The sequence below is a fragment of the Cetorhinus maximus genome, chromosome 6 (genome assembly GCF_964194155.1).
Source record: "Cetorhinus maximus chromosome 6, sCetMax3.hap1.1, whole genome shotgun sequence".
Taxonomy (NCBI): domain Eukaryota; kingdom Metazoa; phylum Chordata; class Chondrichthyes; order Lamniformes; family Cetorhinidae; genus Cetorhinus; species Cetorhinus maximus.
In genome coordinates this window covers 141,722,230-141,738,092 of record NC_135884.1, presented here as the reverse complement: position 1 = coordinate 141,738,092, position 15,863 = coordinate 141,722,230, and the positions used below count along the sequence as shown (strand labels likewise).

Here is a 15,863-nt window from a genome sequence, read left to right as displayed (position 1 = left end):
GCCCAGTAATGGCTGCTGTCTGCCTTTCAGCATTGCAGCCCAGGGTCAGCTCTCCCCTCCAGGCCCAATCAGGGGTGTTGTATATTCGCAGACATGGTGTGGAAATGATCCAGGTATCAGGTTCCCAACATCGGATTGAAAACCCATGTCCTCGATCGTCTCCTATGAGGAAAGATTGAGGAGACAGGGCCTGTATTCTCTAGAGTAATGAGTGGAGATCTCATTGAAGCAAACAAAACTCTTACAGAGCTCGACAGGGTAGATGCAGGAAGCATGTTTCCCCCGGGCTGGGGCTCTAGAACACAGTCTTAGAATAAGGTGTAGGCTATTTAGGGCTGAGATGATAAGGAACTTCTTCGCTCAGGGTGTTAAATCTTTGGAATTCTGTACCTCTGAAGGTTGTGGAGGCATTGAGTATGCTCAAGACAGAGATCAATAGGTTTCTAGATATTAAGGACATTAAAGGATATTGGCTTAGTGTGGGAAAATGCGTTGATGTAGAAGATCAAGCATGATCTAGTTAAAATGGTGCAGCAAGCCTGAGGGGCTGAATGGCCCACCATTGCTCCTATTTCCTATGTTCCTATGCTGGAGTCCTTCAGAAGGGGATATTCTGAGACTTGCTTTCATACGACACCTACAGGAGTCAGTACTTTACACATAAGCACAGATGCCAGGACCAACCCTCCTTCCCTTCCCCTATTTACGCTCTAGCAGTGTGCAATTACCTTATACACGCTATCTGAGAGAACTGGAGATTCTGTCCTGAAAGGTGCAAAAGGCATTTAATGCTGAAAGGGTTAGTTTAGCCAACTGTGCCTGGTTCTTGTACATGTCAAGCTATTCACAAAACACCTTACTTCTGTGAAATTTTACAAATGACACAAACACAGTAACTATTGAGTAAAGATCTGAGGTATGTGGGCTGCATGTGAAAAATCTTAAAATCCAGATGTAGGGTCAGTGCTGAGAGCTCCCGTGGCTGTGAGTTTTCAGCGACGTGCAGCCATTGGTCAGGACATCGCAGGGCAAGGCCTTAAGCAAACCAACTGGGAATCAATACTTTAAAAGTTTGTTTCTAAGGGTTGTATCCTCCCAAGTTGCCTCCTCCTAATATCTCCACTGTTTTAATGTCAAGACTCATTTGATCACCTGTGTGAAACACCTTAGCCCCCTCTTTGTTGTGGTACATCTTTCAGAGGTGTGGTTATGTTTCTAATGCACAGCAGTGTAAGGGATGTGTTGTAACATGCCATGTGACTTCTGCACGTTAGCAGTCTGAAGAAGGTACCTGTACAGTGAAGACCTGTGTGTGCATGCAGAACCACCCTTGAATAAAGAATTCACATTACAGGGTTACTGACCCCATCTTGAGTAGTCAATGCCTTGTGCATGGTAGTAGCTATCACCGAGGTTAAGAGAACACAACACTCTTCCTTGTCAACACCTCCTCCTGTAAGTACTAGGTTTTTAAATTTAATTTTGATGTCCTAACCTTACCCTAACCTTTTGCTTTTCTCACCTACACTTTGACAATATTTGTTGGTTATGTCTTGCATTACAGGCCTTGACCATTCGATCTTAAAAGAAATGTAAATGATGAATTGAGTAAGGTTGTCAGAGTCTTTTCACTTGCCTGGATGGGTGCAACACCAACAAAACTCCAGGGGTTCAGTGTTGTCCAGGTTAAAGCAGCCCGCCTGATCGACAGTCCATCCACCTCATTAAAAACCCACTACTCCACCATCGGTGCACTGTGGCTGCGGAGCGTCCTATCCACAGGATGCACTACAACAGCTTGCCAGGGCTGTTCTAATGGCACCTTCCAAACCTGTGACCACCACTGCCCAGGAGGGCAAGGGCAACAGGTAAATGGGAACAACACCATCACCAAGTTCCCCTCTCAGACACACGCCATCAGCCCTACAGCTGTCAGCAGCCCTCTGGTCCCTTAAATAAGTGATCAGCCTTTGCGTGTGAGCCCAGGTGGTGAGTGTTGTCAGTCTGCTCGTCCGCGGAGGAAATTGCTGCTCAATTGCTGGTCCTGTCTTCATCTGATGCCCGTGTAAGTGCTCCTTTCATAGGAGCCACTGGCTGGCAAAAGGGCACAGATATCTTTTACCTAGGAGCACTGTCTCATTTGAGATTCACTAACAAAGTGCAGACTGGAAATCAAAGCTAGTCACACGTTCTGATGAGTAAGGCTGAGTGGCACACGTATAGTACATCAAACTTATTGTTCATAGACTCGCACTTGCTGTACGTGCAGAAGACGAGCTTGCTGATAAATTCATTTTCAGGTGTCATTGAGCCCACAGTTAGTTGTGGGTTGAGGATTTAGAAAATGTATTCTTGATTTAATAAAGAAATCCTTTTCTCTTCCTAGGTTTTAGATGGCCTCTATCTTGGAAATATTAGAGGTGAGTGTATAAGCCTGTTATCAAGATTGCTATGGATTGAAATTGCATTAATGTCTCGTGACATTCTTCTGCCCACCATTTGAACAAAGCCATCACCTGCTTTAAAATACAATAGCCGGTGCCTATATTAGTAGACAGTGGAATTTCATGTCATAGAACTGTAGATGCTTACAGCACAGAGTGAGGCCATTCAGCCCATCATGCCTGAGCCTGCTGAAAACTAATCCAAAACTAATAGCTCTCTTCCAATAGCCTTGTATCTTCCTCTGCTTTGAGTAGTTGCCCATTCTTTCCTTAAATGATGCAATAGTCTCTGTGGCAAAGCATCACATTTTGCATCAGCCTGCTGTGTAAAGACTTTTCTTTCAACCGCTTCCCTAACTCTCGGTGACAGTGCTAGACTGATAACTCCCCCTTCACCTGTCACTTACTCATCAACCAGGAGAAATAAGAACAAGCTGGTTATTAATGCCAGTTTCAACCTCCAAAGTTTAATTCCCATTCATAATTAGTATCGAGTATTGGAGGGGATGCTTGCTAAATTTGTTGGTGTGAGTACAAACAGCGCCAGCTGGAAATGTTACTGCTTGAATAAAATTATCACTATTAAATCCCATAAAGGATTAAGGAGAAATTTCTTTACTGAGAGACTGGTTGAGATTGTGGAACTTTCCACTGAATGGAGTAGATCAGGTGACTAGACTAGGATCATTTAAAGGGAAGCTAGGTAAGTACATGAGGGAGAAAGCAATAGAAGGATATGCTGATAGAATGAGATGAAGTAGGGCTGGAGAAGGCTCTGGTGGGCATGACATGAGAAAGAAATATAATGTAATGCATTTCATAGCAGAAAGATGTCATTGTGGCTACCTTACACGAAGTGGAGTATCTGTGACAATATTGTCAATTAACATTGAATCCTGCAATTCCTGTCAGTTCTCTTTGAGTGGAGCCTTGAGTTGAACCATAAAGATGGAACTGACTGTGATGGACCAAAGGCAATTTTGTTTATAATGATAAGCTTTGAAATGCTGCATATTTTAGCTGCCGCCATAGTCAGGTATGATGCACAGACTGACAGACGTGCTAAGGTACGAGGCTGCTGGGCTCTGTAGGATTTAGAGTGAGTCGCACACCTCACATGGTAGAATAATGGGTGAACTGGTAAAGGGGAACCTCAAAGAAAAGTCAATGGTTCAAAAAATAGAGGTGACGTGAAGACATTTTTTTTTAAGCAGCAAGTTCTTATTATCTGGAATGCACTACCTGAAAGGATGGTGAAATCAGATTCAGTGATAACTTTCAAAAGGCAATTGGATAAACACTTAAAGGGGAAAGTTTTGCAGGACTACGAGGATGGAATGGGGAATGAGGCTGATGGGATAGCTCTTACAAAGAGCTGGTGCAGGCACAATGGACTGAATGGCCTCTCTCGGTGCTGCCTCTTTTCTACGATTCATAAAAGAATGTATTAAAATAGTGGGAAGGAAAACCTTCAGAAAGCAAGATCTTCTCTTCTGTCCCTTAAAGCAGGGTGTCTGGTAGAACATTCTGCTCTAGCTCCATATGACAGATGGCCATCAGTATTCATTAATTTATTCATCCATGGGATATGTGCAAGACTAGCATTTATGGCCCATCACTATTTCCATTGAAGGGTTTGCTGTGCCATGTCACAGGGCAGTTAAGGGTCAACCACATTGCTGTGGGTCTGGAGTCACATGTAGGCCAGACCGGGTAAGGACAGCAGATTTCCTTCCCTAAAGGACATCAGTGAACCAAAAAGGCTTTCACAACAATCTGGTAGCTCATGGTCGCCATTATTGATACTAGTTTTTTAATTTTCATTCATTCATTCATGTATGCTCTGCCTGAAGGAAGCTCCTTGGTTCATTGCTTGCTGATGCTTCAGTTTTTAATTTAAGATTTGTTTGATTAATTAACTGAATTTAATTCCCCAGCTGCCATGGTGGGATTTGAACTCTTGTCTCCAAGATCATTAGTCCAGGAACATAATCACTAGGCTACTGTACCCCAAATTAACCTGGCACTCGGGCTCACTGCAAACAATTTTATATTTGGTGGCCACATCCAGTTCTGAATCAACCCTTGTCACCTCCCACATTTCATTGATGTGTAATGGTTACTGGATTTATTTCCTCCCGTGGGAGATCTCAGAAAAAATTCCAAATACAAATAGTAATTGTTTTGAGGAGAAAACTCAGCGTATGCAGATGGCAGAGGCACCATCCTTAGCTATATTTCACTTTGAAAGTTCACCACTTGCTCTGTGAAGTTTTCAGTACTTCCTGTGTGTATATTTAGTGTTATTGTGTAACTGTCAGCATTAAACAACAGGATGTTAATCAGAGCTCGACCCTTTTCACTTGTTCCTGACCTTTCTTTGCTGCTTTTCTGTTTGCTGTCCCTCCGTTAAGTGCGTTCATAGGAACAGGAGTAGGCCATTCAGCCCCTCAAGCCTGCGCTGTCATTCAGTTAGGTCGTGGCTAATTTTGACCTCAGTTCCATTTACCTGCTTTGGTTCCAAATCCCTTAAAACCCTGACCTAACAAAAATCTATCAAACTCAGTTTTGAAATTTCCAATTGACCCTCAGCTTTCACGGCTTTTGGAGGAGAGAGTTCCAGATTTCCATTACCTCTTATGTCAAGAAGTGCTTCCAGACATCACCCCTTAATGGCCTAACTCTGATTTTAACATTACACCCAATTTTCCTGCACTCCTCCACCATAGGAAATAGTTTATGTGTGTGTGTGTCTCTCTCTCTTTCTCTCTCTATCCTGTTAAATCCTTTAATCGTTTTAACTATTTCTATTAGATCATCTTCTAATCGTCTACACTCAAGGGAATAGGTTTGGGGATATTTTTTTCTTTTCAATGTTCTGAATGAAGAAAAAGTTATCAAAGTTGCTTGGGTTTTGCCACTGGCCTCAGAACCTCCAGGCCAGACAAGGTGAGAAAAATAAGAACAGCCAGGGTTCCTGCTCCTGATTGCTATCTGACAGCAGTTGAAAAGCGCACGCCCGTGGATTGTCAGGTGAGGAAAGAGTGGGCTCTGGCGAGATGGCTCCCATGGTTAAATAGGTCCATCATTAAATATTGGGCACCTGGGAGAGGGTGGTTGATGCCCATAGAACTGAACCCCAGTCAGTAGCTTCAGGAGAGGAGTGAGGAGAAATGGAGGAAAAGGAAATCACTCCTTTTACATCTGCTATGAAAGAGGCAGAAGCAGAGAATTGAAGATGAAGTGCGCAGAGGTTGAAGTTCAGGGTCACTGTGTGGATAAATGCGAGCACTGTTCTCCTGGGCTCTGGGAATTTCTTGCTGTTTCCATTGTGAAATGGAGCTCTGTAATCAGTTAGCTCAAGAACAAGCAATGCTATTGGCCTTCTGTGTAAACGCTCAAGAGAATGGGAATTCCTCCTTGCTGTGATTTATTTTTGGAATATTTTGCTAATATCCAAAGAGTAACAGGAAGTCTTGTCTGCGGCCCCATTGTCCTCTGACACCGATTAGGTGGGACACTTCATCAGAATCATTCTGACAAAGGGTCCCACCCACATCTTATATCTTTGTTTTGAAGGTCATCAGTCCACTGTGTATTTCCAGCACTTTCTGTTCTATTTTTGAGATTTCCAATGTTTGTGTTCCTTTTTTGTTATTTGATCTTATCTTGCCTCATTACCTTCACTGTGAACTGTGAACTGAGTCAACACTTAACATTATTGATGTGGCCATGTGGTCTATTGTGAAATAACCCAGAAATGTTCACTAATTGTGATGCCACCCACATCCCACAGTTATAGAGAATTAGAATTGCGTGATTGTAATTCAGCCTTATCCTTTGTGTTTATTTGGGTGTTTAGCCACTATGAATATGGTTTTTGTATTTACTCTCCTCTGCAGACTCCCAGGACAAAGACAACCTGGCAAAGAATGGCATCTCCCATGTGTTGTCCATTTGCCACAATGCCAAGCCTGTGCTTGAGGTAAGTGTCACAACTCAGCCCAGCAAGAGCTGCAACAGTTATATTTGTCTAATGGTATTTCCTGCCATTAATGGGAAGGTGTTACCATTAGTTGGAGCTTGGACCATCTGGTTTGTGGTCACGTGTCAGCTGAGGCTCAGTACATTCTCACTTCAGGACAGGTTCAAGCCCCACTTGAGCACAAAGGTCCACTCCACTCCTCTCCTGAAGCTACTGACTGGGGTTCAGTTCTAAGGGCATCAGCCACCCTCTGAATGTTGAAAGCGCTGTCTTATTGGATGAGATATTGGGCAGATTTTTCTTTTATTCATTGAATATGGGCATCACTGGCTAGGCCAGCATTTATTGCCCTTGCTCAGAGGGCATTTACATTGCTGTGGGTCTGGAGTCATATGTAGGCCAGGTGAGGATGTCAGATTTCCTTCCCTAAAAGGAGCATTAGTGAACCAGATGGGTTTTTACAACAATTGGTCATCATTAGACTTTTAATTCCATATTTTTTTTTCATTGAATTCAAATTTCACTATCTGCCATGATGGGATTTGAACCTGGGCCCCCAGAGCATCATCCTGGATCTCTGGAATATGAGTCCAGTGACATTCCCACGACACCACTGCTTTCCCGAATGGGATGCAAAAGATCCCAAGGCACTATTTTGAAGAAGAGCGTGGGAGTTATTCTTGGTGTCCTGGCCAATATTTATCTCTTAATTAATATTACTAAAAGCATTATCTGGTTATTATCTCGTCGCTGTTTGTGGGTGCTTGCCACAAACTTGCTGCTGTGCTTCCTACTTTTTAGCATTTCAAAAGCACTTAATTGGCTTCAAGGTGCCTTGGAACATCATGAAGTTGTGAAAGGCTCTATATAAATGCAACTTCTTTCTTTTGAATAGCTTCCACCCTGCCTCAAATCTCAGCTTAACATTATGTTGGCCACTACGCCAAGGGCTGAGTTATACGCTGTGCCATGGTCCCCCTCCCCCTGCCCCCACTAAAAATTCGAGGGGGAAAACCCACTGCCTGGCCATTAGTAGGCTGGAGATGCGATTTCCACCCCTCAGGGACAAGAAGTAGTGCTGCCTCCAGCGGGAAAGATGGCCACTGCTGGCACTCCACCCGGGTGCTGAGGAGGCGAGCTGCGATGGATCGGAAATTTGCAAGCGGGTGTCAGGGAGCCTGGTCATGAGGGGCATTGGGGCCAGAGCTTGAGAGGCCATGGGAGGGAAGGGAACCTGGTGAGGGGTTACACCTTGTGGTGGGGGGACCCTCCAATGAGCCAGGGGGTCAGTTAAGGAAGGTGCCCCCTGCCTATCACCAGCCAAGCAGGGAAACCTGCTGCGGTGGCTGCTTGGCATGGGTCTCTCTCGCCAGCAGAAATTCCCAGTAGCGGCATTAATTGCCCACTTAGGGGCCTGAAATGGGCCATGTGTGGGTGATCCGCCTGATGCCTCCCATGCTGCTTGTAAAACCGCAGTGGGGGCGGGGGCCACTGGATGGGTAGCGGGCATGCCGATGGCACGATGTCCTGATATGCAGGTCCATTGGCCTCCTTTCCTGCCCACGGGCGGCCGATATAACTCAGCCCCAAGTTGCTATTGCGCCAGGTATCCTCATTTACTTTGTGCTGGCATTCACTTCTGTGGGCACTGGCAGCCTTGCCACTTACACATCCTTCGTATGTGAACCTAATCCAATTCAGTGCCCCAGTAGCAATTTGCTAATTCATCCCACATGAATTCATCACACAGCTAATTCATCTCAGCCGAGCCTCTATGTCTGCCGCATTCACCGGACAAACTCACAGAGCCACTAGGCAATTATGAAGTGTTAGCTGACAGGTTTGAAAAGGAGGCGCTCAGTGAGGGTAGATGAGCAATATGTTTGGGGCGGGGCGGGGACAGGGTGAGGAAGGAAGTAAGATCGAGTGAACGTCAGAGCTCAGATCAGCAGCCAGTGAGAATATAAAGAGCTTGCAGGGTATGGTGGCTGTTGCCAAGAATCAATGACTCTTCCTAACTCTTAAAAAAGATGTAGACCAACTCTTGACGTGAAACTTTCCAGAAACTGATGGCAATATTTTACAAAATACAACCTGAATTAAGATTTGTAAACGAATGTCTCTTTTTATTAGCAAACTATTTTCTTCTTTTGTGCTTCTTTGGAGTAAAATCTCACCATAACACATCGCCCTTTCCAGTTGAGTTGTGCCAGCCCCGCGCTAATTGCTGCCACTGGGAGGCATGTGGGTATCTGAGACCAGTTCCTGGTTACTCGCCATGCTGTTGTTTCCTTCTTCCCTCTTCATAGTGAGGGAATGCTCTCTCCTTTGTGTCTTCCCAAGTTGGCAAGACTAACGTTGGGGGAAAGTTGCTGTGCAATAGAAGCAGCCAAAAATCCATAGCCATTCACTCAGGGCACTCCTGAGAAATGTTTCTTTTAATGCATCTGCCATATTAGTCAGAATGTCTATTATTGCCCGCACTGTAAGGGGGCACCTCAAAAACTTTATGGAATCATGGTATGACCCAGCACAGAAGGAGACCATTTGGCCCATTGTACCTGTGCTGGCCCTTTGAAAGAGCTATCCAGTTTGTCCCACTCCCCCGTTCTTTCCCCAGAACCCTTCCATTTTTTAATTTCCTAGCTGACAAAGATATGCGTTAAGGTATTTAGCTGGGCTGCTGATTTGGCCCTGGGGTTCCAAATTACTGAAGGAAGCTGAACCCCATACGACTGACATTTCTTTACAGTATATGACTCAAGCCGCTTTGTAAGCACAGCGTCCCATCCTGGCACAAAATGGCGTGTGATGTATAGCACGTTGAGTGAAGACCCCATGGGTTTTAGGTTTTTAAAGCCCTGTCCATGGTTTTCCAACGTGCAGCTGTTTTGAATCAAGTGGACAATACAAAGGATGCAAATTAATTTTGCGGTGATGTTTGATTGGAGCAAAGCCTCTCACTTCCTGATACTGGTCAAAAAACGAACCCAGAAGCAAATTGGTTTGAATCAAGCTGGTGTAAACAGCTCAATTAGGAGCCCGTCTACACAATTTTCCCATCCTGTCTTGACATACCAGAGGGCACATCAGCTGGGTGGTCTGACAGTTTCCAGTGAACCCACATCATGCTTCAGTGCAGATGCTAGGGCGACTAAATTGAGCTTAGATTAATAGATTTGGATTGGATTAGATTGTGCAATGTAACAGATAAGAAAGAAGTAATAGGTTTCTTTGGAGGTAAGCAGGCACAGGCTGTCATAAACAAAGTTTGGCCTTGGTACTTTTGAAGTGATTTATGAAATGATAGTGTTTCTCTCTTGCTCTCTTTCTCTCTCTCTTGCTCTGTCTCTTGATCCACTGCTTCTCTCCTTCCTCTCTCCCCCCCCCCTTTATTCTCTCCTGAGTTCTTGTTCTTGCTCCCTTGTCGCTCTCTCTCCCCACTCTCTCTGTTCCATCTCTCACTCCCTCTTTCCTTCTGGCTCCCCTGCCTCTTTCCCCTACCTCTCTCTCTCTCCAGCACTCTCTTTCTCTTCGTTTTTCTCTCGCTGACCTGCCTCTTTCCCCTCCCCCCCACCTCTCTCTCCACTTCTCTCCTATTCTGTTTCTTCCTCTCCGTCCCCCTCCTCCTCTTCTTAGCCTTTTTAAGCACCCTTCTTAATTTCACACCCAAATTGCCAGGCAATGGTATGGTATTGTGTACCTAGAAAAAAATAGTTAGGAGGGAAGGGGAAATCACCATTGGTACCGGTTTGGTAAAAAAAAGGGTATATGTGTGTTTTGAATCTGCCACATGTTAAAGTGTCAAAATTATAAAGATTGACAAGCAGCCATTTTACATTGGAGATGAAAATTTGTAAGCGCCTGGTTTTGAGAGGATACCAAGCTCAGTGACGCTCAGAAGCGGTTTTCACAATGACTAACGATTGAATCGGACAGTGCAAAGCACCTGGGTTAATGAGCAGTGACAGTTGTTAGACTTGGACCTCTGCCATTCCAAATGTACAAATTAATACAGCTCCCTTGTATTCAATAACTTCTCAAAGAAGTTATTGTAAAAGCAACAAAGTCAATCAATTTCTTGCAATGGCTAATTTTTAAAAATTTGTGAGTATTGGCAAATCTCACTTTTTATAATTGAAACAGGTCCTTTAAAGTAAACGGTTATGAATGGAAAGCGGGTTTGATTTTTTTTAATAAGCAATGGAAAGTTTGCGATACCTCAAGAAACTAAAATAAAGGCACATGTGTGAATGCAAAATAAAAAGAGATTGATTCTATATGTGCTGTAAAGCAGGTGATTTATGCTTTAGACCCAGAGTCGGTAATGGTGAGGCGCTAGGGTAGTATGTGTGTCTATTCATAAAAGTAATTGGATTTAAGTTGCCACGTAGATGTTCTTAAAAATGGCTAGATAAGCTTTGAGTCTTAGGTTCAGGCCTTGTGCAGTCTGCTCTAGTTCTATAATGTTCACTGAGAGTTAAATGGGCTCCATTTATAACACAACATTGGGAAAATCCCGTTGACCATACCGCCAGCATTGGCTGAGGGTTTTGTATGTGACGTAACATTGATAGCTAGCATGAAACAGGTTTCGCTAACTTATCACACCCCAATGAAGGGGCGATGGTGGTGTCGTGGTAGTGTCACTAGACCAGTAATCTAGTAGGCCCAGGCTAATGCTCTGGGGACATGGCTTCAAATCCCACCATGGCAGCTGGTGCAATTTTAAAAATCGGGGCCATAAATCTAGTCTCAGTAATAGTGGCCCTGAAACTATCATTGATTGTCATAAAAACCCATCTGGCTCACTTTTGGGAAAGAAATCTGCCATCCTTACCTGGTCTGGCCGACATGTGACTCCAGACCCACAGCAGAAATGGCTGAGCAAACCGCTCAGTTCCAGGGCAATTAGGGGTGGGCAACAAATGCTGGCCTTTCCAGCAACACTCACATCCCATGGAAAAATAAAGGGAAAATAAAGTTCCTAGACTAGAATTTCAATGTATTTTTAGTGCATAATCGGAGCAAGCAACTTTCCTTCTGCTCGCAAAATTGGGGGGCAAGAGGAAGACGTTTTCTGCCCCAGGTTTGATTCCCTTCCGTCAATCCATCTCATCCCTACCTCTTTACTTCTGTCATGCTGTTTTGGCCCTTTTCAGTGAACTGCCCAGCGAGTGCCTGGTTACTCCAACAGTATAGATTATAATGAAAGCAATGACACTGCGGCTCTGACTTTCCTGCTTTTACCCCTCTGTGTAAGTTGGACGGAGAATCACAAAGGGGAAACTCTGATCAGGATCAGCTGGGACAGGAGGAGTTTCTGAGCCTGAAGAGTGTGGTGGGTTCCAGCGGCCGTGTCTGGAGCAGGGCGTTAATTTACGCGGTGATTTTTTTTTTTCTCTCTACTACCGATTTTAATTTTTTGCGATGCAGACCTGCACTTGCCTCTCACTTTTTGAAAGCTGCAGAGCTCAGAACTTGCCTGAAAAGACGGATGTCGTAACAACAGAAAGGAACACTTGCGTTTATTTTGCGCCTTTCACAATCCGAGGATGTCCCAAAGTGCTTTGCAGCCAAAGAAGGACTTTTGAAATGGAGTCACTGTTGTAATGCAGCCAATTTGCGCACAGCAAGATCCCACAAACAGCAATGAGATAATGACTAGATGATAAGAACATAGGAACAGGGGTAGGCCATTCGGCCCGTCAAGCTTGCTCCACCATTCAGTTAGATTGTGGCTGATCACCTGCTTCAATGCCACTTTCTCGCACCATCTCCATATCCCTTGATGTCATCAGTCTCCAGAAATCTATCTATCTATGATGCTCTTTTTTAATTGATGTTGGTTTTCTGAACTTGGCTGGTGATTCTTTGTTTGAGGAGTGACTCCAGATATTGCACCAAAGGGTCACTCTTGTGATTTGGGGAGGACAAGCAGTCTGCTCCTAACCTGGGTGTCAGAGCCGCTATGTTGGCTGCCTGGGAAGGCTTGTGTTGCAAAAGCTCCAGCGTGTACTGTGGTCGGTCAGTTGTGATCTTATTTTCGCCTTGAATCGGCATTCATCCATCTGAATTAATGGATTTCAATAGTTTTCCTAAAGATACAATTGTTGAGGCAGTTGGGACATTCCTGATTATAAATTGGGTACAGCGACCTCCAAACCATTTTGCCAGATGGTACCCCTTGGAGTGAGCTTCATGCTGTGTCATCAATCTGGTTGAATTCAGGTAGAATGTCCACAAATGCTAGTGGACCCCATGGAGTGTTGAAAATCCTAGTGGACCCTCTATGCTCAGAGTGAGTCTCAGGCTGCTCAGTTTATATCGGGAGCATTATAACATGTACCAAATGATGTCCTCTGCTGCTGAGGTGTGACTGTGCGTGCAAGCGATGTCTGCTGCTAAATCCAGAAGGCCTAATTGCCGTGTCTGCCTGGTTATCAGTTGGAAGTTAATTCCTCTCAGCTGGATTCTGAGGTCAGTGACAGCCTGTGCTCTGCTTGCGCAGGCAAACTGCCCTTTGGCGGGACAAGGAGCAGCGCAGTGGCCGAGGGATGCACCACTGCAGGCGGCATCATGGATGTTAACACTGCGCTTCAGCAAATGCTCAAACTGCCGACATCCGCCGTGGCCTCCGGGTGCTGGACAAACAGCATTCTCGCCTGTGTGTCCTGGCAGGCAATTGCGACGAGGCACAGTGTGTTAACTTGGTCGAGGCATTCTGTGCTGAGCATCAGATCAACCTGATTAAGGTTGACGACATCAAGGAACTTGGCGAATGGTGCAAAATAGACCGAGAAGGGAAATGTCGCAAGGTTGTGGGCTGCAGTTGTGTTGTTTTCAAGGGTTCTGGCAAGGGATGTCATTGACAACTATTTAAGAGGAAACTGATATGTTTCATAAATAAAAACCCAATCTAAAAAGCAAAAATAAATAATAATGGCCAGGAGCCTACTTTCACCTTGTTACCATTCATGACCTGAATGAAGGGGTGTAGCAACTATTGCTGTACCCACTGGTGTAGGATCTGGCTGACCTTAAATAAACAAAGTGAGACAGGAAGTTGCACATTTCGATGTTTTTCCTGTTTTTCTCCCCTTATCTTTCTCGATGTACATGCCCTTGACAGAGTTGGGCAGACCAGTCAGGGAGAGAAAGGTTTTAATTTATATAATGCCTTTCATAACCTGGGCATAACCGTTCCAAAGCGCTGCAAAGATGAAAGAGGACTTTTGAAGCATGGTCACTGCTGTAACGAAAAGACAGCAGCCAATTTGTGCACAACGCGATCCCACAAATAGTCATGAAGTAAATGCACTGTGCCATGGGGGTATCAGAAGTCATTTGTGCCAAGCTGGCATCTGAACACAGGTCCCAGCATGGCCCCATATTCAGGGGCTGGACCTTACGGGTCATTGGCAAGTAGGAAAGCAGGCAGGCGTGCCCGTAAATTTGGGTGCTGTGCCATTGGCCTGCCACTGGCATGTATGCACCTGTCCCCAACGCGATGTTATGAATAGCAGGGGAGGTATCAGATGGATCATCCGATTCTGAGCCAACTGAGGCCCGTTAGTGGGTGATTAAGGGACTTGTCCCACCAGCGCCCCGATATAATGGGTGGCGGGAGAGGCCTGCACCCAACGTGCAGCCCGGAAGGTTTAACCACGCAGGTTGCTGTGGCCAGTTAAAGGGGGGGGTGGTAGGAGTGCCTCTTGCCAGACACCCGCTGCCAATCGGAGACCCCTCGCCATGTCCACCATCCCCCTCTGCCGCCCACACCTCCTCACTGGGGCCTGTCAGCCTAGCCCCAGGGGAGATCATGGACTTAGCTGAATGTCTGGGTTCATCAATGAATGCCACCTCCTTGGCCTACCTGCAGTACTGGCAGTGGCCACGGCTCCTGCTGGCGCTGCCAGTGTGCAGAGCTGCCAGCCTCCGATTGGCTAGCAGCTCAAGAGGCACTGTGATGTCTTCCTGGAGATGGACACAAATCCAACATCATACTAATTAAAGGGCCATTGCCCAAAAAATTAAAGTAGGGCGAGCTGGTGAAGCAGATGTGGCTTACCCCAGACATTTATGCTGGGGTGTGCGGAGCCTGCCTACAGCATATATAACCATTATGTCACAGTATACCACTGTGCCATGGTGGTACATGAATACACTGTGCCATGGTGGTACATGAATACACTGTGTCATGGTGGTACATGAATACACTGTGTCATGGTGGTACATGAATACACTGTGCCATGGTGGTACATGAATACATTTAGCCATGGTGGTACATGAACACACTGTGTCATGGTGGTACATGAAGACACTGTGTCATGGTGGTACATGAATACACTGTGTCATGGTGGTACATGAATACACAGTGTCATGGTGGTACATGAACACACTGTGTCATGGTGGTACATGAATACACAGTGTCATGGTGGTACATGAATACATTTAGCCATGGTGGTACATGAATACATTTAGCCATGGTGGTACATGAATACACCGTGCCCTTGTGGTACATGAGCACACGGTTTCATGGTGGTACATGAATACACAGTATCATGGTGGTACATGAATACACTGTGCCCTTGTGGTACATGAATACACTGTGTCATGGTGGTACATGAATACACTGTGTCATGGCGGTACATGAACACGCTGTGCCATGGTGGTGCATGAACACACTGTGCCATGGTGGTACATGAATACACTGTGCCATGGTGGTACATGAACACACTGCATCATGGTGGTATATGAATACACAGTGTCATCGTGGAACATGAATACACTGTGCCATGGCGGCACATGAACACACTGTGCCATGGTGGTACATGAATACACTGTGTCATGGTGGTACTTGAACGCCCTGTGTCATGGTGGTACATGAATACACTGTGTCATGGTGGTACATGAATACACAATGTCATTGTCGTAAATGTATACACTGTGCCAAGGTGGTAAATGAATACCCAGTGTCATGGTGGTACATGAATACACTGTGCCAAGGTGGTAAATGAATACCCAGTGTCATGGTGGTACATGAATACACTGTGCCATGGTGCTACCTGAATACCCAGTGTCATGGTGGTACATGAATACACTGTGCCATGGTGCTACCTGAATACCCAGTGTCATGGTGGTACATGAATACACAATGTCATGCTGGTACATTAATACACTGTGCCCTTGTGGTACTTGAACACTCTGTGCCATGGTGGTACATGAGTACACAGTGTCATGGTGGTACATGAATACACAGCGTCACGGTGGTACATGAATACACAGTGTCACGGTGGTACATGAATACACTGTGCCATGATGGTACCTGTATACACTGTGCCATGGTGGTACATGAATATACTGTGCCATGGTGGTACCTGAATACACTGTGTTATGGTGGTACATTAATCTGTAGTCTTGCAAATAAACCT

The 15,863-nt window shown here is 45.2% G+C and overlaps 1 protein-coding gene across 1 annotated transcript in view; it reads left to right on the top strand.

Annotated features, from left to right (window-relative positions):
* dusp22a (dual specificity phosphatase 22a) overlaps positions 1 to 15,863 on the top strand; it is a 131,579-nt gene that overhangs the window by 19,803 nt on the left and 95,913 nt on the right. The window contains exons 2-3 of the mRNA XM_078544615.1: positions 2,387 to 2,420; positions 6,347 to 6,429. Coding sequence (XP_078400741.1) covers positions 2,387 to 2,420; positions 6,347 to 6,429 — 117 coding nt within the window. The remainder of the gene's footprint in view (positions 1 to 2,386; positions 2,421 to 6,346; positions 6,430 to 15,863) is intronic.